Below are 26271 nucleotides of genomic sequence, written 5' to 3'. Positions count from 1 at the left end.
TCCTGATGGTGGTAGAGATACTAAATCCTGGTGTAGGAAGGAAAGGGGACTGCCTGAATCTTCCCTGTGGTAGTGGTTCATCCTCATGCTCCTCCTCTGGCTGGCTTCTCACATACTGGTACATCAAACTCGGCTTGTCTACATCAGCCTGTTCTCACCATCAAAACCAGTTGCAGGTAGAACACAGGCAGCCTTATCAAACACCACACATTTAAAAATCTTCCTTCCACAGTGAAAGCAAGAGCAAGCACCATTTTGAGACATTTACACACTTGGAAGGGCTGCGTTAGCTCTGGGTCTCTCCAGCGTCTCTAGAGATTGTGTGAGAGCAGAGTCTGACCCTCTGGTCGATGGAGACTTTCAGTGGCGTTTCCGCACCCAACTTCTTTCCTGAACAGGCGCTCCCAGTAGGCTGGAAGGGTAAAACCAAGCCAGAGTTCACAAGAAGGTTAAATATTAACTGATCATAGCACTAAGGGCCTGCCTGTCCCAGCTGCAGTTGATGGTGAGCCTCTGACTTTGCCCGGCACAGGGTCACGCACCGTAACTTGGTCTCTGACCAAGGGAATTGAAGGCGGCGGCTCTTGAGGTAAGAAAGCGTAAAAGATGATGTACACTACCTAAAACTGAAAACCAAAAAAAGACAGCTTAGCATGCGTTCCCAGCTGGTGCCTTATATTTAAAAAGACAAACAAAAAAAGCCCACAAAAAACAACTACAACAAAAGTTCCTGAAACACCACAGCAAAAATACATATGTTCTTTGCTCTCACCTCTTTAGACTGGGAAATAGATGGCGAATTCTTATTTCTTCTGTCAAGTACCTTTCCAACATGCAATACAAAAGCTTGTTTTTTTCCCTATCAATCAAGTGTAATTCTAAATAGCATTTCCCTATTTCTTTCAGTTTCTAGAGTTTTAACATCAGATATTAAACCCTACCTTAGTACCTACCAGAATCTTTACATCCAACAGGCAATAGATTAAAATCAGTCCTTGACTTGCAGACTGGAACTAGGATTTCCCCAGCTCAACGAATGTCCTACTTACAGCATCAACTGCTCTCTTTTACTCTCTTTCTCTGGATCAAGCACTTGGCCTCACCTCCCTCTCCAGACACCATGCACAAGATGGGCCCAGGCACCTCAGTAGCCCACTGGCTACAGCAGTCTCTGCATCGATGGGGGAAGGCAGGAAAAGCACCGAGGTCAAGCTGCATCCCCTGCATCTGATGAGTATTGTAACCACTGAGCTAACATGGCAGCAGTCACAGCAGTGCCTCTAGCACCTGTGTGTTTTAAAAGGAGGGATCCCGGCTTCATTCTTTAAAAAAAAAAAAAACATGAGGTTGGATTGCAGCCATTAGAAGCAGGTTGTGAATCCCCTGGCTTCTCTGCATTACTGGTGTGGCTAAGCCCGGGGAAGACTGAGTTTTTAATGCAGACTTTCTTCAGACTTTTCCCACCAACTGCCATTTGGCAGTTCTCCACTCCAGGGGCAGATTGTAGTGGAGCCCCATCTGAGGCACAAAATATTCCCTACACAGGGCGGGAATCTCAGGCTGTAGGATCTGTTACAGGAGCAGACGCCTAACTGTGCTTAACTCTTTGGTGAATCACTATCATTAAAACACATAGCATAGAATCATAGAATCGTTAAGGTTGGAAAAGACCCTTAAGATCATCAAGTCCAACCGTTAACCTAGCACTGCCAAGTCCACCACTAAACCATGTCCCTAAGCACCATGTCTACCCGTCTTTTAAATACCTCCAGGGATGGAGACTCAACCACTTCCCTGGGCAGCCTGTTCCAGTGCCTGACTACCCTTTTGGTGAAGAAGTTTTTCCTAATATCCAACCTAAATGTCCCCTGGCGCAGCTTGAAGCCGTAATATAATTTGTTTTTCTATGGTGCTGGAGACTCCTGTCCCATGCAGACATATGGCAAGGATTGCTGCACCCTCCCCAGCACTGCTCCATCATTGCCAGACTCTCTGGACACATTACCAGAAGCTGAGCTGCTCCAGGACTTAATCTCCATTGCACTGGAGGAAAATGGTCTTGTGGCCATGCAGAAAATTGCAGAAAGCACCAGAGGCCTTTCAGGGCTCACGTGATTTAACCTGCATCTGCAACACAGAGCAAACCAGGTGACCAGTATCAGTAACTGGTAGAGCCCGTGCCTCTGAACTACCCCTGCTGTGGAATGGGAGAAGCGTTAAGGGAAACCCCCAGGTCAGCTCTGTTGTGACATCCCCAGTAAGCCCCAATTTTGTATCCGTATAATACAGGTGGCAATCATCTGGCATGAGGACTCACTCGCTCGCTATTTCTGAGGGATCTAAAAACCACAGCAAGGAAGTACTATTGCTATAACAAATTACGCTGTTTACACTAAGTTACACTAACATCCTTTGACCTTAAAACAGTAGTGTTGCATTTCAGCAACACCTTCAAAAATGTGCATATAATTCACCACTGAGATAGTTAATAAAAACTAAATGAAGTGCAATTATTTGTCTGTGTCCTGGCTTTTGCCAAAGGGAAGGCAACCCAGTAGTTCTTCTCCAGGGAGTTCTAATTCTGTTCAGGAGGGCAAGTAACAAAAAGCAAGAAAATAAGCAGGAGTTTTGTCACATCTAAGAAAGCAGTCAGTGGCCTCACAGAAGTCCTGTGGAGTCGGGCACCCACTGAAAAGTAACCTTGTAGAAATCCATCAGTATTCTTCTGTTCACCCTCTCTCCAAAACCAGGTTAGGTTTGCTCAGCAAGAGGGTGTCTTAAGGGCTCCCCTAGCCTGTAATCAGCCTAGACCCTAGGAATGACAAGGTTGTGTTGTTGCATTCCTTTTTTCCTTATTATTTTCCATAATAAAAATTCTATACTGTCCTTTTCTTTCCAATGTCAGCTATGATGTAAGCTTGTACTGATCTCCAACCTCTGCCACGACAGCACAGCATGGGGTAAATCAAAGCAGAATTCATCTTTTCATTTGAATCTCATCAGTGTTGTTGATACCCATACTGAAAATTACCCCGCCATAGCTGTGTGGGGTTAATAAGACTAACAACGTTATGAAGCAGCAGCAGCAACGCCTACCAATTATCGAAGACTGAGTAAGTTTCAAGGAACATACTTACTTAAAGGGAAGGTGCTATTTCTGCACAATCACTTTCAAACTTAAAATAGAAACCTCTCCTGAGGGTTTCTTTTTTTGAAGCCCCCCCCGGTACAGTCCTACCATCCATAAAGGACATGCGAGAAGGGGTCAGATAAAGTATTTCTAAACTAGATAATGACAAGAGGGAAGACATCCTTAGATGGGGAAAACTCATCCATGATAAGGAGGACGCCTAGCATCCGACTTTCTGTGCTATCTCATTGTGTAGTCTGGACATGCGAATTTGGAGACTTCTTCATTCAAACTTTCCCGTATTTGTTTAGGCTTGGCCTCACATTACGTGTCTGCAAGTCCTGAAAAACATTTGCCATATACAGTATGCAGAGGTTATTCAGTAACCTCTTGTCCTAGGCTGAGTTAATTCATTATTTATTCAGCCACTTGCAACACAGCTACTGAGCTGCCATGCGACATCCAAGACTTTATCATCCCATCTATTTTTATACAGTCACAGGTATTAAAAAGAGAAACCCAGGAAGGAGACAACTTGATTAAGTTAAAGCACAACATCATTTTTCAGCATAACAAAAAATATAAGCCAACATATATGACACAGTACTGTTACTAAGGCTTTTGTGTCCTGATTAACCACCATGACCTGACCTCAGGAATCCATAATTTTGACTAGACACAAAGTTTTTAACAGACCTTACTGGAAAAGCTCCCTTAATGATCTGCATTATCTGCTCTCCCAAAGAGGAACAGTATCCCTGAATATCCAGCTTTTCCTCCTACGAGTCTGAGCTAGTAAGAGAAGTGAAAAAACTTACAAGATAACAAAATTATTCAAAACCTGTGTCGTTCTCTTAGCCTTATCAGATGACAACAGACAATACTAGACTTTAAAAACACATGTATGTTGCCTACTAGAAGGTAGCCAGAAAAGTAATGCCAAAATTCCAGGCTTAAAAGAAACACCAGGAACAATTTAATACAAACAATCCAGAAACGTACAGCAATAGCTGAAGCCTGACCCACAACAGGGAGCTTATCAGAAGCCCTCCCCCATGGGAAGTGGCAGATAGCAGAGGAGGTGGTGATGCTTGCCATAAAAGAAGGGGAAAAAAGACCATAGAAAGACAGTAAGTTACACTAGCCACTATCCAGCCTCTGGTCTGAACGGTTTAATGCCTTGAGCATGTAGGGGAATCTTCAGCCTTTACAAACTTATTTTACACATCTTAGTTTCTGTGGCCCAGGCAACCATTTCACAGATGGGCAAACTGAGCCAGACAGATACACTGCCACTTGTCCAGAGCTGTAGCAACCAAGCCCACCCAAAAACATAAAGGCCTTTGAAAACACCAATCGCAAACCTGCGAAAAGTCCTCTGTCACGCAGGGAGAGAAGACAGAGGTGATAAAGACTGAGAAGCACTAGCAGACCTCACTTGAAGAGGCAGCTTTTCTTCACATCTATGGCTAAGCTTTTTATCCTTAAGTGACACCATCTGTTCTGACAGACAGTTTTATAAAATTTGAATAAGGTGACCTGGATAAAGCACGCCTGTTATATGGAAATGCCAGAGTCGTACGTGGACATGGAGAGGTTGTGGACAGCTCATGCAACTTCTTTTTCACAGATATCTTGTCATAAAAGGCAGCACAAGTCTTTTTCGATACCCCACAACACAAAGCAAGCCATACTTTTGGTAACAACGCCACAATAACTTTTCTACTATCTTACAAATGCCTGGCAGATGGCATTGATAAAGATACCTGTTTAGGGTATGTATTTAATTTATATAAGTAAATTTTTGACACATGAAGTCATACGCCATCCTCTCCTCGTTTATAGTACAATCACTTCACTGTGTAAGGACCAGCATCAAGGACATAAATATTTTATGCCACAGAACATATGGCTGACAAGTTCACTGATCACCTGGTTAACGACAGCAAACAAGGTTTGGAGACTGCACTATCATTTGGTGGTCATTGGAAACCAACTGCAGTAGAGAAAAGATGATGGTGGGTCAATGTGAACTGACCTTCCTCTTTCCTCTGACCGAGAAGCTTCTGTCTGAAAGGGGACTAGAGCAAGATGTAAGCATCATCTCCCTTTTTTCACTTCTCACCACCACAGTCTGACATGACCATGGGCAGCCTCTGTTCCAGCAAAGATCCCAGGAATGTGACAAGGCTGGTTGCATATCATGATTGAAGGGCACTGGCAAAGTGTAGGCAGGAGAGTTTACAAACCTACCCGATATCTCATTTCATGTTTTATCGGTGCATTTGGTCCCTTCTTTTGGAAAGACTTAATCCGCCCACAAACAGATAAAAAATTTCACTGCTTGGGTGTGAGCTCGTAAGAGAGCAGAGCACTAATTTTTAAAGTAATTGATGGGGATATTTAAGCATTCTTTAACAAGTCATGAATCCATGAAATTGTAATTGTCTGTGTGTGTTCATGTGTGCTTGTACAGATGCTACACATAGAGGATAATTTTTACCATAAGATGTGTCCTCTGCAAAGTACTTGCTACAGGATGTGAACTAGACTGGATGTTTGTTATCTTAAGAGTACATGTTACTGGAAATAGTTCTCACGAATAAAGTTTTTTCTATTTTTTAAGTTAAAAAAAAAAACAACAAAAAACAATCACCAAACAACCCACAAAACAATAGGTCCTGTTTCTCCAAGTCTGGTTAATGCTGAAGATTAGAAGGAAGCTGCTGCCCCCTTTTGGCACTAAACACAAATGCAAATACTTAGCACTAAAAACTAGGATTCTGATCACAAATGGCAATTACTAAGTAATAGACTAGTTTTGATCTTGAAAATAGCATAAAACTGAGACAGCTCAAAATACACTTGCCTATTTAACCAGATCACTCAAGACAACCATGTTAACTTACTATAATACATAGCAGTCTTGCTAATATAGGAGTTCCCATGTCCTTCACTTTAACATAAAATCAGTTTCGAAGTTAGCAATACGTGACCTGGATTTAGAATAACCACTTTAGGAGCACAACAGATCTGAAAAATTTCTGCTAGCTCCCTGAACTGTCTTATGACCCCCCACGTCTGTTGTAAATTAGCAAAACACCTGAAACGTCACACTGGACAAAAAGGAAGATCAAATAAATAGGAAACTGTGCAGTAACACTCATTTGATAGCTATACAAAAATCCCTATTGATCATATATAAAAAGTCCATTCCTTAGTTTCAAGCGCAAAGCTGCCAATGCTCAGCAGCTGAGGTGCGTATCCATTGATGGGTTTAAGTCGTAGTGCCCATTGGGAATCCCTTCCCACAGAACCATAAATAACAATGTAAATTATAAATGAAACCAAGAGGAACTGATGCCTTTGTGGCTGTAACCCAAAGTCTCTGACCCTGTAAGAGGATCAGCATGGGCAACCCACAGCAGCTGCCTTCACCTACCCTTAGCTGAGGAAGGGTCAAGAGCAGCAAACTCACCGCAGGTTGCTCCAACAGGGAGTGAACTGGGACATCCCGTCTTGTTGGAAGGAAAATGTTCATGGCAAGGATATTTCCAGCAGTGTAAGCCCAGTGGACTGGATACATAACTGCTCTGGTCCAGCAGCGTGACTGTTAAATGCTTTCATTCCCCTAAACAAATTGATAATAAACAAACACTTGGACAACAGCAAATAAAATATTAGATAAAAATATTTTCAGGCCGTTCTGGTTTATTCCATTTTACAGAAATAATAGCTGTGCAAATATTTAGACAGTTAATAGGAAAATTAAGATTTAATCAACAGGACTTATGGAGATTTACAGATACATTTATTAACAATTTGAAGACTTGCAATTCAACAGAAAAGTTACCAGATGTCTCCCAAGCACCCCTGACTTCCAGCACCACAGGCAATCAAAACACGTCTGGGAATGCCTGTACTTTTGCTTTGCTTGTTTTTACATTTTCCTAACCTCCTGTTTGAGACCCAGCCATTGAAAACCAGGCAGCAGAGAGCCGACGGCCCCCCAGCTGATGGAGAGGATGCTAGGGAGACGGTGCAGGCCGCAGCTCAGAGGAGCAGTGCTTTTGCATTTCAAAAAGGAAATGCAAAGAAGTACAGAGTGCCAAAAACTTAATGAGGGAAATGTGATAATTATCTCCAGTAGAAAGTTACGAAGAAAAAACAGCACAATTTTAACCAGTTTCCCTGGATTCTTTTTTAGGGATCAATGCACTTCTGACATACCTCTGACAGGGGACTGGAAGAGCATCCTCCTGCAGGGCCTTCAAAACACTGGCAGCTCCGGTGCTTCCCCTTGGTACGGCTGAGAGAAACAAGTCTCGGCACACTAAGCAGAAGGCTGACAAAGAGACACCAAATAATTTTGACAGCTGATTGAATTAAACACTTGACAAGTGTGTGGAAAATTGACCCAAGTGACTTCAGGTCTCTCTTAAAAAGGGAAAACCCTTGAAAAATACTGCTTTGGCCTTATTCAGCCATTTGGCCTATGAGCCTGTTTGTGTCCCACACAGCACAGATGGAGGCATCGGGAGCAGATACCAAAGTTCCTCTGTGGCAGGGGTACACCAGGCAAACGCAGATAAGGCAAGGCTACTCTGAAGCCTGAGAAGCAACAACTGCCTTGTGGAGAAAAGAGAAACCAAAGAGGTTGAGTATTTTTCTTTCAAAGCCAGCACGTTTGCCACTTCTCGGCTCCTGGGTTCCCTTCCATCTGTGAAAATTCTACAGTTTCTGAAGAACTGGAAATCACGTCGTATTGGAAAAGACACACTCTTGACAAAAAGCAAGCTTGAAATATTTTAGGTAATTTTCTTTTCAGGTCGTTTAGCTGACGTTTTAACCAGCAAAAATGGACTCCTTACACATCCCTTGAGTCAGGAGGCATTTCTCTTCTTTTGTCATGTGTGGATCTCTGCAAAAAAGTGCAGAGGACTTATTCAGTGACCGTGGTCACTGGCAGCAGCCTCGGAGGTCCTTCAGTCAGGTACTGCGACACAAAACAATTCTGAATGATCTTCCTTGATCCCAGCTGACAAATTTTTTTTTCTCCTCTTTCCATCCATCTCCATCTTCATTCATAGCTGCCTCTAATCCTCTGCTTCTTTTATGACAGCTCAGCCAAATGTAAGTTTTCTCTCCTTTCCCTCTTCCTTCCATCTGTTGAAGTCATCCGTATCTAAACCCTCCTAAAATTTTATAGAGCTAAAAAAGAAATACTTGCAGTTCTAGCCCTCACCAATTGTGCCTTACACATCTTTTCATCCAGCGTGACTCAGCCTTGTCTATTGAGACAGTTCCTACCCTCACAGTCTTCTACTCTCTACTTACACATTCTCAATAAATCCTTAAGTACTACCATAATTATACTACTACCATAGTTACCATACCATTACCTTTCATTTGCGCTCTCTGTTCATCCAGACGACCTTGATGCTTTAGGGCAAGACAACCACTCAAGCACAGGTGAGAGATGATTTTTTAAAAAAATGTAATTTAAAACACAAAACAGACACTTAATCTGAACAAAAAGACTTTAGTATCAGGACTAAAAATTCTGTCTTAAAGCTAAGTGTTTTGTAACTTCAGTGGAAAAATCGGAATACACCTATTATTCCTAATGCATGGAAAACAAACAAAAAACACAGAAAAAAGAAAAACAGCAGTTTCCACTACTCTACCCAAATGACTTAATCCTTTGACAGGTTTGGGTCTTTATAGCTCTTCTTAGCCAAAGGCTTCAGAATATTTATGGTATTATTATACAGCCAGACACCGCAAATATTTCCTTTTTTTCTTTTATTGAAAAACATTCAGCAGAAAACGCATCTCAAATAATGAAATTTGAGACATGTCCTATAACTCTTTTTAAAAACGTACTCGGCTAGTCACCATTGCTGGCCAAGACTGGATTAGCGTCAAGCTTCATGTTATGCAGTTTTGGTTTTCCTCATATTAGCTTTTTGGCCAGGTGTGGACTACATGCTTAACAGAAAAAGATCACACAGAGGCTTAGCTGTCTGTATTTTATATATACAAAATGGAAGGAAATTAAATACCAGTCTGAATTAGGTGGAGAAATCACTGTAATGCAGAAGAGTATATTTATTTACAGGCTAATAAAAATATATTATATTCAGCTTAACTAGATGTATACATTTGTTCCAAAATGTTCTATCTGCTACAGAAATGAGATTAATCCATGATGTAATAATGTTTGGAGAGCTACAATAAATACCTGAATTTTGTTTGACACAACTGTGGATTAACATATATTGAGATGGATACAAACCCTCTTCACTGCCAAGAATACACTTCTACAAAGGAAATACTACATACAGCCTTTGATCAGAGTTAAATTTATTGCCATAAAGCACTTTCCTTAACTTACATGCGCTTAAGTAACATTGGTCCCAGACGCCAACAAACACTGTCCACCTTTAGCTTAAAATACAATTGTCTCACTGCAGATTTTTTTAATAGGCAAGGAATTATCTATTAAAAAAAAAAAAAATCGCAAAATTCTCTTTAGAATATTATTTTATTTTTTTAAGTAAAAATATATATACACACAAGTAAACCGTTTTACACTTTAAAAAGTAAAAATTAAGTCTGAATAATGACTTTCCTTGGAAATTCTTCCAAGACTAATTCATTCAACCTCTGGGAATCAACAGGACTGAGTCTTCCAGTTACTGACAAAGGGGAGAATACACATTTGTCTATTGAATCTGGAAATCCCAACTTGCAACACTTTCCTCAGTTGAAATATTAATATCTAAGCATCTCAGTATGACTACAGTAAACCAGTATGTTAAATGAGCGGGTAGAAAGCATGGAGTACATGGAGACAGACTGTAGTGTCTGAGCAAAATCCTCCCATTCAGGGCTTTCCAAACAAAGATTATAAAAACTGCAGGGAAGGAAATCTGGCGATAATTTACTGCTACCTGATTTGTCTACTCCTAGTCATTTTCCTCAGCAATTGTTCCTTGTGTTGATCTCATACATAGGTTAAAAACAGGCAAGGTAAGAGCAGAGAAAGGGTCCAGCAACTTCCAGAAGATGAAGAAAAGAGCACAGCATCATGAGAAACTGGTGGACAAGGAATGTTAGGAAAATAACTCTAGAAACATTCTCCCACTTCAGGCTAAAACCGATCAGAAGCATTAAGTGGGAAATAAGCTGTGCCAAGAAGTAAGGAAGAACAAATAAATTAAAAATTTCACCTTTCCCTCAAATAAAGGGAAACTGTACAGGCAAATTTAATGCCTGTTTTAAAAGTTACTAGACTAGTTGGACGAGCCTCATTTCTTACAACTGCAGCAAGATTTCATACAGCAGTGCTTTTCAAAGACAAGAAGATCACTACTTGGCTTTGAACTACCCTCTGACAGAGAGGATGCTGAGTGTCCAGGCCACAGGCAGTTTCAGAGTGCGCTCTGCTTGAGTAACTGTGGGGAAAACACCAATCTGGATGCAAAGTTACGGCAGTGGATTTATCTGCTAACGTGCAGCCAGTGTGCCCTCAAGTTTCTGAAGCTTCAGAAAAAGAAACATGCCTGGGGACGTGTTTCTTCTTCACACAGCTTTATTTTTAAATACTAGTTTCTGTTTGGTGAAAACTGTACAGCTTTGACTATTTTAAAAACCTTCAACAGTATGCTGTATGACAAGGACTATTATAAAAAAAGAACCAAATAATGTTATTCCACTGAGTAAGTGGAACTCATGTGCACACGCACACACACAAAACAATCATGTAAATAGCAAAGTTAAGGGATTTATAAATAGCAAAATCTTTGAATAAAGTATATACATTTTTAGGCTTTTTCTATAAACATATATATATAGTGCTCCTAGGAAAGACAAGTAACTGTGTTCTACATCACAACTTAGAACATAAGATTAGTTGATGTTACTCTAAAGGCCTTTGAGGTTTTTTCTTATGTATGTACATCCTACACAGTAACACTTGCAAAGATGTCTTTTCACATTAGTTCCTCTCTCAGTGTACAAAATCTTATCTTTTCACATTACAGTTCAACAGCCTGCAGAGCAGTGAAGAGGAAAGCCGGCATTGCATGCTAAAATAATAAATGTGATTACAATGTAGAGCTTGCATCTGGAGAGGGCTGCACTTCACCAAAAGATCTGCAAATGGAATATGAGAAACCAGCCAAGAAACCATCCTCAGCATTCCCATTTGCAGCCATGCCGGGGGCCTTTAGATGTACACCAATTAAAAGCTATTTTAAGATACACTGCTCTTACAAAAGGAGTAACATTTTGCTTCAACAGTGAGACAATTATAGGTCAATACAACTGTCATAACACAGATAGGGCCAGACACTATGATTCTGAGCACCTCCTGTAAAGTACTGTCCACTCAACTTTCACTTCTTGAAAGATTATTTTAATGTGAAATGAATATATTCAGTACCCATCAAAAGCACTCAGCATTTCATAAGGTCAAGCAAATGATGACCAACTCAAACCACTCCACATTAGCAGTAACCATATCCATTCAAAAGTGAACGCTAAATTGATGATGCTCAGAAAAAAATACCAAAGGGCCCACATAATTGTGAGTATTTTTTAAACTAATTTTGCTTTTAAAACCCCATAATACTCTATTTAATACTTTTGGAGCAAGTTTCAAATGGAACAATTGGCAGTGAATTCGTGAAAACAATGCCAAAAACCCCCCTCATAAAATGATCATGGGCTGAAGGATCATGATTAGCAAGCACTCCACTGTCTCATTTGGGTTTTGATGGTCTTTGCTCAAATAAAAGCTCTGTTTTTTACTATTTTGAGAAAGAAGAAAAACAAAACCAAACCTTTCTTTTAAAAGTTACAGTTCAAAAATCCTAAGTACAAAACTCACGGATGCAATGGTACAATCCCCCTCCCCCCCATCCTTCTAGAGTTAAAGCTTGTTTCTCACCGAACTGAACATCAGTTGTCCCTTTAAAACATCAAAGGGTCAAAATGAAGCTGGCCACATCTTATTCTCCTTCCTTGGGGAATCAATGAGATTAAAAGTTGACTGTATTGAGGTTATCTTTTTTAGAAATCCCATGCTTTGGTGCTTATTATTAAAAGAAAATTCATTTCACATGCCATGTGTTAGATAACTACTGCGTGTCACGCAAGACAGTTTTCCACATTTAGAATTGCTCACAATGAAGCCCTGAGGTAACCGCCTTTTTTCCAGGCAACAGTAATACAGTTCCCTTTGACATTTAATCATCCTTTTACAACCTACAACTAGTATATGCAACTTGGAGCAGTCAATATTGATTATCAATTGTTCCCAAAGATGGGATCTGTCCAGTTGATTTTTTTTTGTTTGTTTGTGTTTAGGATAAAGACTCAGCAGAACGGGCTAATTTGTGTGCGGTGTCTTCTAACGGAGCTTCAACTGAATTCCCCAGGTCTCCATTTTCATGTCCATCAATACTTGGTTTCTTATCAAACACTGCAAGTTAAAAAGAAATTTTATTTAAGGAAGAGAAGTAATCTTGGGAAGGACAGATAAGTGAGCCTTATTTCAGAAACTGGAAAGTGTGCTGAAATGACTACTAAAATAACAGCTAACAGGCTTTTAGCAGAACATAGTATGACAGGAAAACAGGAACTGTTTCTATACCTCTCTGATCTAAAAAATGTATTTGAAGAAGCCAACAACAAAGTGTTAAGGGTAATTAACTACTCCTAGACCAGATTCAGGAAAAGATAAGAATAAATATGAATTTCAACCTTTGGGAAAAGGTGATCTCAAAAAAATCCCCACAAATCAATTCAGTTAATTCAGTTGTTTCTAAGTAAACCAGGCCAATAAGTGAGGGACCAACCAAAAGAGCTGACAGCCTACTAGTAGGTTAATTGAATTAACAGTAGATTAATTTCACAATGAATATAAAAATAGTGTTTTCCAGAAATTGGTTTGCATATTGAGACTTCAGAATTAAACTACATGTAACACATTTTAGAAGGTTTACCTTGTGAGGGTTTGACATCCACATTTGCATCTTTCCTATTAGAACTTGAATTTGCACCTTCTTCCAATTCATCAAGATATAAACGATAACGGTGTCCACTCTCATCCTCATATTCTACATTTTCATCATCCGAATCAACTTCTGGAGCAACATACACTACTTCAAATTCAATCTCGCCTCTCTAAAATGCAACAAAAATTACAAATTTACTTACTACTGCACAGCTACATAATAGGATTACCAAGATGAGCTGGGTTACTAGAACAAATACATTTTACTGTTGTAAACACATTTACAGTCGTGTTGAATATTTTAGATGTTTATCTGAATTAAATTTTTACTGACTAAAGAAGTACAGCTCTATAGCTAAGATTTACCAGAGTTACCTGAATTTCTTAGTTATGTGCCAATATGTTTCAAACAGTAACTTCTAATGAGTAAGTTTTCTGATAAATTAAGTGCACCTGTTAGCTGTCTGAAAATGGGAAGCAAGGCAGGAAGATTCTACACCACAAAGCATATGAGAAACAGTTTGGCTGGAGCTGTCCAGTCATAAAAGAATAAAACGTATGTCACTAAATAACTATTTCTGTGGGGCAATGTAACAAGCTGATTTCCATCAGCCTTACTGAAGAATCATTAGCCAATACACGGGTTTAACTGAACCAGTACTGACCCACCACTTTTCTCCTTAAATTGCAAGACATAAGAGGATTAAGTGTAAGGTGATACAGCTTTGGGAATCACCATAGTTTAGCATAACACTGTGCTTAACAGAAAACATTAAAATTCAAGGTAATTCAGTAGGCAGAACACAGGAAGCACTTAAATGTGCCTACGGATAACAGGTCCCAACTGACCTGTTGGGAAAGAATAGTTACAGCTTCTTTATGTTTTGCATCTCTCAGATTAACTCCATTTACTGCCAGAATAGCATCACCAACATGCAGTCCTCCACATCGATCAGCAGGTTGTCCAGGATGGATTTCAGAGATCAGTATTGGAACACCATGCTCCTTCCCACCCTATAAAAACAACAAAAAAAAGTAGGTTTTAATTAACTGAGATGTCCACTAGCATGAAATCAACATTCTGGTAGTCGCTCTTAAAGTGCTTATTTCAACTTTCATTATAGAAAATTAGAAAGCATGCGTCAGACAGAAAGAATGCTTAAGAAGAACGCATGAGATGCTTCCCTTAATTATTCTTCCCCGCAAAAGAATGGACAAATTTCAAATATATACTCAAAGAGTCAAAGGAGACAACTCTGAATAATAATAAAAGTATAAAAATTGTATACGACCTGATGAGGCAACATCAAAATCTCATTAAAAAAGCATATCACGCACCATATTGACTTGCAAGAAACAATACTCACATTTAGAATAAAAGTGTAAGAGTCAGCATTTTCAAAATTTGTTGTAAAAAGTTAATACAGCTTTTGTTAGGTGTGAGATGCCAATACTGATGCTTTAAAAAAAAAAGTTACAACCACAACAGCTAAGCTTTGGAAGGTGGTTCTCAAGATTGTTTCTGCTTTTCTACAGACTTACCACACCTGAAATTCACCACATCTGCTGAAGTGTCTATACCCTAAACATTAGTTGAAATTTTAAGTTTTACATAAAGTAGCAGTTATCTATTTACTAATCTATCAAATGAGCCTTCAAGTTCTATGTTCATAGCTATGCATTTGTGTATACTTTTTTTCATATGTTCTAACAATGCATTCGCTGATCCGCATATTTTACAGATGTACAAGTACAAATTTAAATTGCTTCTTCTGTGTAATGGAAAATAAATGCAAGTATTTACTGTGATTGAAATTCCTAGTCCTTCATGGTCTTCTTTAACCAGCAAAACTTTTCTGATTGGACCAACACCTTGACTCTTCTTTAAGGCATCAGGATCCTAGTTTGATAAAAGACAAACATAGCAGAAATATAAATGTGTGAACCAAAAAGTGATGCATTTCTGCATTTTGGTTTGTATACAGGCAGTATATCAGCAACAGAGTTTTAAACTAGCTCCAGGCAGGACAAACTTACAGTGCCCCTTTACAGACAGGGTATGAAATCAGAAAAGATTTCACTATGCACTCCTGAAGAGAATAATTATTTCCATTATTTCAGTGCTGAGTGATACACAACACAGAACTTAACTTGAAAAGAAGGAAATCAGCCACTTATCAAAAATATAAGGGACTACATGAAGGAATGCTGATCACTGCTGAAAAGTTACATGATGTAATCTGCAATTTAAAACTAATCAAATGATAGAAGATGTAATACAGTCCCAAGGAAGAGGCTGCTTGCTCAAGTTTATTTTTACTATAATAAAAACAAACCATACCAAAAGCCATTCAACTCAAAACTAAGACAGACTAAATAAATCAAGGTATTTATTTTGCTTTTGTTAAGCTGCTGTTGCCATTATGCATACCCTTAAAATCACACATACACTTGTTTGTCCACCAGTATTTTTACACGCAATTAGCAGCATAAGCAGTAAGATCCATCTGACCAACAGATCAAAGTAAAGCACTTTCCTGAAAATGTTTGGTTTTATGCACTGAACACTGGGGTGATTAACAGGTCATAGGCCAAGTTGGGTGAGTTCTACCAAGGCTACCCACAGTGAAATGCCTTTTAAAGGTATTATTTTTCAAAAGTACCTTTTGGAGGGGGGGGTGGGGGGAATAAATTCTTTTACAGAATGTCAATTTATCTGGACTTCAAAAAAATTTTTTAAAATAGATTTCAGTTCAATCTAATCCTAAAAATGTTATTATTCTTGTTTTTTGTAAATAAGTTAGCTCCACACTTTGAAACCTAGGTAACAAACTTATGCTGTTAAATTCATATTTATACACGCACATAGTAGAAGCTCAGTTTTCAAAAGGACTGAGTGTTCCTAGGTAAAGTCAAAGGAATTGTATCATCTTTCGTGGTCATTTATGGGGACACGCCATTCAGCACAGAACTGTCCTTCAGCATACCAAAGAATTACATATTTAGAAGTGACATTTGAAAAAACACAATATTGAAGTGAAAACAATCACAAAAATGAAGAAATTACTCATATCTATTTTCCACAAATGCTGGAAATTATGGAGGAAGAGCTCTTCTTTTCAACTTACATGTCCTGGTGGTGCTTGCATTGGTCGTTTTAGATCATTCCGACCTCGACAAGCTCTAATAACGGTTTTGTGACGGTGAAGGTGTATTTCTGCTTCAAGCTGATTCCAGAGTTTGTCATGAGCAGGTCCTTTCATATCTCGGCCCAGTAACTGAATCTGCTGGACCCTACATAATGACAAAGGGAGTAAAACAACGTGCTATATTACAACTGGAAAATCAATGCATTGTACAACTCATACACTTCATCCAGCTACAGCACGCAGTCACAGAGCAACTACTGCAAGTGCAACAACTGTGGGGACTTTTTGTTCAATTTTGTTCAATTAACTGCAAATCTGAGACTTTTTCCTACTTAGTCTTAACTTTAGACCTGCCTCTGGGGATGCAAAGGAAGAAAACAACAACAAAAAACATCTCATGGTAAGGGACATGGATTGACTTTACATACCTTCCAGCTAGTTCCTTATCTAAATACTTGGCTGCCAATCTTGCTCCATAAACCTCAGCCTGAAGCACGGCTATGTGTCGACGAAGAGCTTCATTTTCCTTCCTCAGCAACTTCACCTCAGCTTCCAGCTGAGCTTCTTTCACTTTTTCTTTCTTGTTAGCTTCAAGTTCTCTCTCCTTAAAAAGAAAAAAAAAAAAAAGTTGAAAGATTTTATCAAAGTTAATAATGAAAGAGCACTTACTGTTTCTGCGCACACTATGTGAAGTAACTGTCCTGTGTACAGGACATGCACGCAGGAAAAAAATGAAAGCAGGGACTCAGTCACCGCAGCTAGTGGTTTCAATATTCCCCTCTGGGGAGCGGAGGCCTTGCATTCAACTCTGTGCTCCTGACATGATTTTTATCCAGCTTACAACTCCTTAGCACAAAATGCATATACTGGTTCAAAGTCCAAGGACTGAAACTAGCAACAGTGCTTCTCCCTGTCACACACAGGTAGCAAAATATAAGTAGCCTGAATATCGCCCGTACTTTTTCCTGTGTTCAAATGGAAGATGCATACAATGAAAGAGAAGATTATTTTAAAAATGAAAATCACTAAGTATTTCAATTTGATAATATTCTTTAACTATTTTAATACAATATTTAATATGACCAGATGTTAAAGAAATGTTCTTTAAGTCTCTATATCCTTAAAATGACAATTATTTTCATGCAAACAACCAAGGAATGTTCAGCCAAGGACATTTCCAAATCAGACTCTGAAGACCACAAAACTAAAGCCAGAGATTCTACACATGAAGATGCCTACCCTGATAAAACTTAAAAGAGAAGTTAGTGCAAAATAGCTTTGTTAAAAAAACACCAAGCCACACAAAAACCACTCTAAGAAACGTACTTTCCCTTTTTCTCCCCCCACCCAAAAAAGGAATTATGGAAATACAAATTACTTCCATAGTGGTCCATCTCAAATGTACAGAAAATGCATAGTCATTATCTTTGCTAAGATCCAGAGTACCGGAGTCAAAGGAATTCGTACGCTCAACTCACATTGCTATTCTACAAAACCTACTTTAAGAGCACATTTGCTTACTTGTATATTTTATATCTTTTCTATATCCCTTTTACAAAGTGGGGGAAAAGAATTACTGCAAACCAGGAAAACAGTAGACACAGGATCTATTACTGTTCCCTTTCAAAAATGTCTGTCAACTGAAATAACGATAAAAACTAAGTTCACTGTAACACACTTTTGAAGACACTTAAAAGTACCTTAGAAGTGTTGTTTGTACTTGTACCAATTACATTATTAAACAAACAAAACCAGGAGCTGCTATTAAAGAAGCGATAGGACAGAAAGAAAATTTTACAGAACTGGCAAGACAAATCTGTTATCAAATTGTGAATATGCTTATTCATTATTCCAAGCCTGGATATAAAACCATGAATATGGCTGATATTGCTGCATTTGAGATATTAAGCAAGGCTGGTCCTTCCAAAGAGAGGTATTTTCACAATAGGCATTTATAGCTATTTGCCAGAAAGACAACTTTGAATTTGATGGACTCTACTACCTCCCTCACCTGTTAAGTACTGTATCAGGTTAAACAAATGGAGTAGGGACATGGGCTTAGGAACGTGGTTTAGAGGTAGACCAGGCAGTTAGGTTAACAGGTTGGACTCGATGATCTCAGAGAGGTCCTTTCCAACCTTAACTATTCTATGTTCTATGAGTACATTACACATATATACATATTGGCCACGAACTGCCTAGCATACTGCTCAGGGGGAGTGGCACAGAGATTGCTTGAAATTGCTGGCATTTCACTTCCTGCAATTCCCATATTGACCCAGTTTCAGATCAGGTTTGACTCCACATGCATGTTAGAAAACCTGTCACACAAAGCCTCTTCTGGTCTCTGGCCTTTGGGTTGGGGGCTGTCTTGTGAGAGGACTCTTAACAAATCTCTTTCTGAACTGCAGGATCACTCCCAAGTCAAGAATTTTGACTAATCTACATTTGAAGAATAGGAGTTTCTAAAATTATACCAATTGTCTCTATTATTATGATGGTCTTGGGCTATTTTAATTCACATCCATTGCCAGTAGCCAATGGGCAATGACAAGAATTCGAGAGTGCCAACATGCTGTGTTGCCTTTACCACACACTTTAGCTGTAAGAACAGTCACAGTTCAGCCATAACACTCATTTTACAGTACCTGGTGAGTCCATATACAGCTACACTGTTCCTGTAACACTTATGTTAGCTATGTATGCATTGCCAATATTGCTCTAAATAGTATAGGCCCCCTGTTTATGTACACACTCACTTTTAGAACATCTTTTATTTGACAAATATAAAAAGACAAAGACTAGAATTTGACAGACATAAGAAGCTACATTATTCGCATCCAAACCTCCGTTTTCTTCCTCATTGGATATTTTTGTGATTTATTTACTGAATAAAAAGTCATAAGCTAAAAATTCATAATATCTTTGCCAATAATTTGTTAGAGTGTCCCAGTCCTGTTTTCTGTTCAGAAAAAAGCTTTTGAGATGTATAAGTTCCTTGGACGAATTCCAACCTCCCCTGGAAAAGTGAATTGCTAAAGTGATCCAAGATATTTGCTTACCCTAGCAAATTCCATGTAGCACACGTTACTGTATTTATATGAAGTAGCCAGCTTAAAAACTCTCAAGACTGAAATTTTCCATTTATTTTCTCTGAATTTGATTCATCATTTCAATTACATTTAAACAAAAAGTGAAATGTTATATTTCTAAGTGGAATCACTTCTAGTCATGCATTTTAAATGTTATACCTAAAATATGAAGAACAATGATTCTATGATTACATTACATGTATATACGTATTGGCCACGAACTGCCTAGCACTTAGGGGGAGTGGCACAACGATTGCCACAGAATTGTCTTTTTTCCTATTTTCTCCATTACTACGACTATTACTCTATGGCTGAGGCAGAAAACTATACCCAGAAGCCATTCTTAACACTACTCCGGACTGTCTCCAACTGATCACCACAAAGAAAAATCAAAGGTTTGCCATACAGAATATCTGACGATGTACTGAAAGAACATGCCTTTTTTTGACTGACTGTCATAAGATGTGGTATGTCTCCAAAAATCTTTAAAAAACTGAGGAAGTTACAGAATCGTTTCATGCTTTCTAGTGTTCACAGTATTGCATAGGTTCTGCAAAACAGAATAAACTATATTTTCTGTTGGTAATATAAAAAACCCACCAAACCAAAAATGTAACTGCAATGTTGAAGATCAAAGCTTACAGTTACCAGCTACCCTCTGGCTTTTCAAAGAGCAAATACTGAGCAATGATAAGGAGGTATATAACATAACAAAAGCCGTGTAAAAACCTTTCAAGTCTATCGCTGTGAAAGACCGAAAGATAAAAGTTAACTTCGCATCACTTCTTATCTGTGTATTATTGAGTTTATATGCTTTGGGCTGTTACACAAGCCAGTAAAACATATTAAATCATGCCCATAAAAAGAACTGAGGAAAACAAGGAAAAGTTGACAGGATTTTTTCAAAAAATACAATATCCAAAATACCTCATACAGATAAGATGTGTACAGTGCTTATGCTTTAGAAATTGTATAACACCTTAAAAATTTCTGAGATACTGCCAGAACAATCTTTCAGAATGTCAAGCTGTCAGATATCACCCCAAATTAGCCATAACAGTAATAAATAAAAGACACACAGACTTAGGAAAGAGGGCAGCAAAACTAGAAAAGGAAAACTAAAATGTAAAGAAAATTCTTTACACAGCATCTTGCCAACAGACAGGAAGAAGGAAAAAGCCAGATCTGTTTTGCCAGTTTCTGGGGCCAACATATAGAAGTGGTTGCACAAAACAAAAGCACTGCTTAAACATAAAAAAAGGCAATCAGCATACTTACCATTTCATCCACAGAAAGGACAGACTTAAGACAGAAGAAAAGAGTTCCATAATTAGAGAAACAGGCAATAGGAACTTCAAGAAAATGCAACAACACAAATGACTTATTCCAAAAGAAATTTACCAGCCGACTGTATGTTTCATTAGAAGGCATAAAGAACAAGCACATTGCTGTAACTGTACTTAGCAGCAATTTTGGTATTTTGCAATGAAAGTTAAAACTCTTACTAAAAATTTTAACCTTATTGTAGTATTGAAAAAAATACTTTGTCCTAAAATACCAAGAATCTCTATAAAGAATAGCAAGATAATGTGAAATCCAAGAAAGCAGTTTTGAAAGTATCATAGAAAATATATTCTGTAATATAGCATCTGTTATACAGATAACAGATTTTTCTCCTTTCAGAAAGAATAACAAAATATGTATTACAAGAGGGACATAAAGGACAGGGAGAAGTAGCAAAAAAGATGTATTAACTGCAAAACTCAAGAAAAAAAATTCCACTTGGCAACTTCACACTCACAAAGAAAGAGTTATTGTGCCTGGACTAAGCAGATACACCACTCCTAAAAAGGGATTCAGCCTAAACTACATGATGTTATCAGTTGCTTAGCAGTCTGAAACATTTTAAGGTGTCTTAGTTCACCACTATGAACAGTTTAACAGTTTGCAGAGTATACATTTATGCTGAGTCTACGTACAAAAGAAGAGTGGTTGTCATTAACAAAGCGAGCAGGAAGTTAACTCGTACAGAACTTTATTTCCCCATCGCATACTATGTTGACACAGTCCGTCTGTGCCCTCAGAGGCTTTCTGACTGCCAGAAGGTCAGCACCACAGTTTTAATTTACCTAAAACTCAGATTTCCCATTTTACTGTCATTTAAGCAGCTTCAGTTTTGCTTGTTCAAGCTGCCCAGACCTGTATAGCTTTCTGTATCTAGAACAGTTTAAAAGTGAGTTTCTCTCCATTAGAACTATGAAATCCCTAAAGGCAAAGTACAGCAAACTCAAAAGATTAGCCCTGATGTTTATAAAAAAGGAAGAACTAACTGGAATTAAGGAGAGAATATCAGTCTAGGCTGTTAAAAAATTCAATTTCAACACAGATAATAAAATCTGAAACAATGTAAGTAAACGTATTTATTTTCACCTGTGGGAAAGAGACTGCTGTCAATAGCATGGAGATTTAATATATCTTTAGAAATTGTTTATAACTAGGTAAGGAGAAACAAAAAGGTTAGAAGTATTACTATGTCACTCAGAAGTTAAGCCTCATAAAATTTAGGGACTGAAATGACTCACAGTGATGTGTTGGCTTAAAAAATTGGCTACACGTAAACTGCAGCCTAACACTTACAAAACACTGGTGATATTTAACTAATGCTTATTTACAGGGCCATAAAACTTATCAACAGCCCTGAAGGAACTTCATCATAATTCAATCCAGAATAAGTTATGTGCAGACAATCCAGAAAATGTTACCCTTATACTGAATATGTGAGTATGTAGACCTAGGAACATAGCACTAATGACAGCTTTTGGATCTGAAACGGGAAGAATTTGGATTACTCCTGTTATTCAGTGATTAGCCTAGATAGCGTTTAAGCCTTATAGCCTATTACTGTGTTTTATTATACATTAATTAACAGGACAAAATAGCAGAGGAGACTAATCTAATGTTCCACATATGTTGGGACTAGGTATTTGCAACCAACGTGTGAAGCAATTTTAAAAACAGCCAGAGCGCTAGACTGATTTATGCCAACAGTTAGAAACCACAATCTATACGACATTACTTTACTTTTCTAATTTACAAAGTCTCAGTATTAGAGCCTGAGTCTGTGCTGTGGCTAGTAACAAGGCAGACTACGCTCTGGTTATCAATGACAATTAACTGCACAGATTAACTATTGTTAACTTTTGGTAGGCTTTGTAAAGGTCTAAGTTTCTAAAAAAACATATCGTACAAAAGTATCAGTGGTTTATTGAGTTCTTCTATGACAGTCTGCTGCATGTAGCAATGGATAGCACCGTAGATGCATCTGCAGCATGCTTAAAGAATGACGACAGAGAGAGGACTGTGATGACATCTACCCTCTCTCTGTATGGCAGAGCAATCCCATTCTTACTCTTATCAGAGTATAACTACAATAAAAACAATACTTACCTCACTTTAGGCTTTTTTAAGATATGTGAAGATTTGGTTGTACTTGTATATTGGAAGATTTTGCAACTTCTGTATCCAGAAAAGCTTTATAAACTGCCAAAATAGTTTCTTATTCTACTTTAAGAAACCACTAAAAAACGGTTTATGTAAAAACTTCTTAAATTCTTACTCACTATTTTGATGTTATGTTATTTTTAATGGTTGCTAACAACCAACCATAAATGTTATTTAAAAAAGGAAAAGTTAACACTCTCTAACATTTTTGAAGTGAAAATTTGTAACCAGTTTATTCGCACCTTCCAAGAAAGAACTTCAGCCAGGAGAGGGAAAAGTATAATATAATCCTCCATTCAAGCCACCATACTCACCAGTTTTGCCTTAATAGCCCCAGAATCAACACTCTGACCAGTTTTGGCATGTAGCTGAAGTTGAACAGCATGGAGTTGCAAAAGCTGATCATGCACTTCCTTTTCTAATACCGCTTTCTCTGCCTGCGTTTCTGTCAGTTCAGACTTCAGATCAACTAACTGTGCCTGTGAAGATATAATCCATCATAGTAATTAGAGCAAGGATTAAATGGGGTCATCAGAACTGTGATACATCGATACATCATTTGCTGGTACATATATGCTATATGTGGTGTAATACAGATAAGAGTACATGCTGTCACAAGTTCCTCTGTAGCCCAACTTAAGCACTGGATCATTTGCAGGCTTTTCTACTCCCCAGCTGCCACCAAATTCATTCATCCACAGACCCAGCATCAAACAACCATGCTGCTGAAAGCTGGGTTTTTGCTCATGCAGACAATGGCACGCGACGTTGATGTCCACTCCAAAACAGGGCAACGGCATTAAACCTACGTAGGACTTACAACCATAGCAACGTCAACGCAATTTAAAACTTAAAAATTATTAAATCTAATTGAAAAAAAAATTATTGATCGAAGTAAAATGACAATTATTAATGCAATGCTGAAATCAAATAACCCAATTTACAACTGGTCTGTTACCAACAGCTTAACTGGAATAGCAAATGAGGTGGACAAACCAGAAGACATGAATTAACATGCCCCTAAAATGCATTTGTAGAAAACCAGGAATAGTTATTAACTCTTAAAAAAGTGGTTATGAAACATTTTAAATACAGTTTACATGTAGTATGTGTATCTGGAATATAAGAACAAGTTTTAACATGTTTACCAGGTTACTTATTATCCTTAAGTTCAAATAGCATTTTATAAGGTAAACATTTATATATAAATATATATATATATAAACATTTTTATAAGCTTTAAAGCTACTATTTGCCCAAATAAACATAGAAGATGATCTCAGGGGAGGGGAATTTTAATCATTTTAATGTTTTTAGGTAAATTCAATGGAATTTTAATGTTTTTAGGTAAATTCAATGGAATTTTAATGTTTTTAGGTAAATTCTCAGATTATATTTTTGCTTCCAAAAATTCGGAACTAAAAAGCAAAACAGAAAAGCTACTGATTCTTTATTTTAGATAATTTTAGATATTTAGGTTATTTTAGATAATTTAATAACATTATACTAATGTTCAAATTTGCACTGAATATCAAATTGCAAGCCAACAATCACCCCATTCAAGTACATAAATCACTGCTTTAAAAGGTCTGTATCAGTAAAAAAAAAAAAAAAAAAAGGCAGGAAGGATTTGGCTATCAGTGGGGAGTACTTACTGGGTCTAACTTTAGGTACATAATTTAGACGGACAGCCTCCTTAAGCCTCCAGCATAATTACCAGACATAAGTAGGCTCTTCCAGAGGTGATTCAGAGCACCAAAATTAGAGTGCAAGCTGATGAGGTGGGTCAAGCCAATCTCCAGCTTGCTGCTGCCAAGAAGAATGATCTCCCTTCCTGCCCCCAGCTATGTCCCCTTGCCCCACACCTCCGGGACCGGAGGGTGGGAGACACCCTGCCCATGAGCTCTGCTGATTTCGGACCAGACTCCCCAGAATGGAGCAGAATCACCTCTCTCTGTCGGCTTAGATGGAGCCTCAACAGACCAAGTTAGCATTTGCTTTTTGTCAAAGAATGGGGCTGCATGCATCGCCACCTTCTAACTGCCAGAATGACAAAAAACTTGAAAAATTTGTAAACCCTCGCAGAACTCTAAAGCAGAAATTGCCTTCTACAGCAAGATGATATTTAAAATACCATAAAGCCATATAATTTTAGAGAAATGGCTTACTTACAAAACTGCATTGTTCTCCTCAATGACCAGCCACTGCTAAAGTCTCTCTGCTATGGATTATCTACGCTCAAACAAAAGCAGACACACACCTCAACTAAAGTAACAAAAAAAAAAAAAAATCACCAGCCTAAGAGGTGATGATATAGTACAGAGCAGATAACTAAGACCTTAACAGTGAAGCCACAGTTTGACCCAGTCACAACTCCACATAATGTATAACAATATTACTTCTGCTTTATTTTTTGTTATTATATTATTATTATATGTATAATGGTATTACTTCTACTTTTAAAAAAGACCACTAATGTCTTCCTTCTTTTAGACAGGTACTAACAGCTAACATACTAACTTTTATTACTTTTTTATACATACACACACAAACACTCATCCATTCTAATTTGAAATGCCTGGAGAAGCAGAAATTGGCAGAACAGATAAAATACACCAGTTTAATACTGTCCAGCCTTGCCTAGTAGAGAATGGCATATAAGGAACAGAACAGACTTCTTGGGGGGGGGGGTGGGGGAAGTTGTGCAAATTACAAAACAGCAAGAATGATGGCTACCAGTTTTGCAACATGCATGATGCTCCAAAGGGCTCACAAAGAGACTGTCAAACTCATAATAAAAAAAACAGTACTCTGCCTATGACCTGGGATTTAAATTCGTATCCTGCTGTTTTAATAAAGAGAGCAAAATGAGAAATGGTATGAGCACACATCATGGAAGTAATCTATTTGCACGTTATGAACAGTCATAAATCTATCCCCAGGAACAGATGCAGATACAAGAGTTACACCGAAAAGCAAACACAATAACCTGGTTTCAAATCTTGTGATCTGCTTCTACGAAGGCTGACAAATCTTCACATTATTTCACAGAAGTTCTGCCTTTCTCAGCTTGGCCAGCTCACTTCGTTCTCCTTTGTATTACTCTCACTAGCACTGCTTTTTATCCACATTCCTTCACTTTGTTATAAAGGAATCATATGGAAAGACCACTGGAAATTCAACAGCTCTACATTCAATTTTGGAAGCTACTTAGCAAAAACCAGAGAGGGGGCAGAGACAGCAAATGCTGAGTACAAACAAGAACTATCGGTTAGGCCATGCCTTCCAAGAGCACCATTCACTGCACGAGGCAGGGGTTCTACAGAAAAAGATGGTGCCAGCTCATACAATTATAATGTTTTGATTTGCAGAAGC

General features: G+C 38.2%; 1 protein-coding gene across 2 annotated transcripts in view; it reads right to left on the bottom strand.

The window, feature by feature from the left end:
* Positions 1-9658: 9658 nt before the first annotated feature.
* Positions 9659-26271, bottom strand: part of GOPC (golgi associated PDZ and coiled-coil motif containing) — a 28952-nt gene continuing 12339 nt past the window's right edge. The window contains exons 2-9 of one of the 2 annotated variants that reach the window (XM_087776449.1): positions 23211-23375; positions 20674-20697; positions 16732-16907; positions 16283-16448; positions 14959-15054; positions 14004-14168; positions 13144-13324; positions 9659-12620 (exon numbers count right to left, since the gene is read on the bottom strand). In XM_087776449.1, coding sequence (XP_087632575.1) covers positions 12502-12620; positions 13144-13324; positions 14004-14168; positions 14959-15054; positions 16283-16448; positions 16732-16907; positions 20674-20697; positions 23211-23375 — 1092 coding nt within the window. In that variant the 3' untranslated portion in view covers positions 9659-12501. The remainder of the gene's footprint in view (positions 12621-13143; positions 13325-14003; positions 14169-14958; positions 15055-16282; positions 16449-16731; positions 16908-20673; positions 20698-23210; positions 23376-26271) is intronic. The other variant, XM_087776450.1, reaches the window with a different exon arrangement.

The sequence above is a fragment of the Nipponia nippon genome, unplaced genomic scaffold, assembly GCF_047370975.1.
Source record: "Nipponia nippon isolate SJK-2023a ecotype South Korea unplaced genomic scaffold, ASM4737097v1 scaffold_4, whole genome shotgun sequence".
NCBI lineage: Eukaryota > Metazoa > Chordata > Aves > Pelecaniformes > Threskiornithidae > Nipponia > Nipponia nippon.
This window is presented reverse-complemented; position numbering and strand designations above follow the sequence as displayed.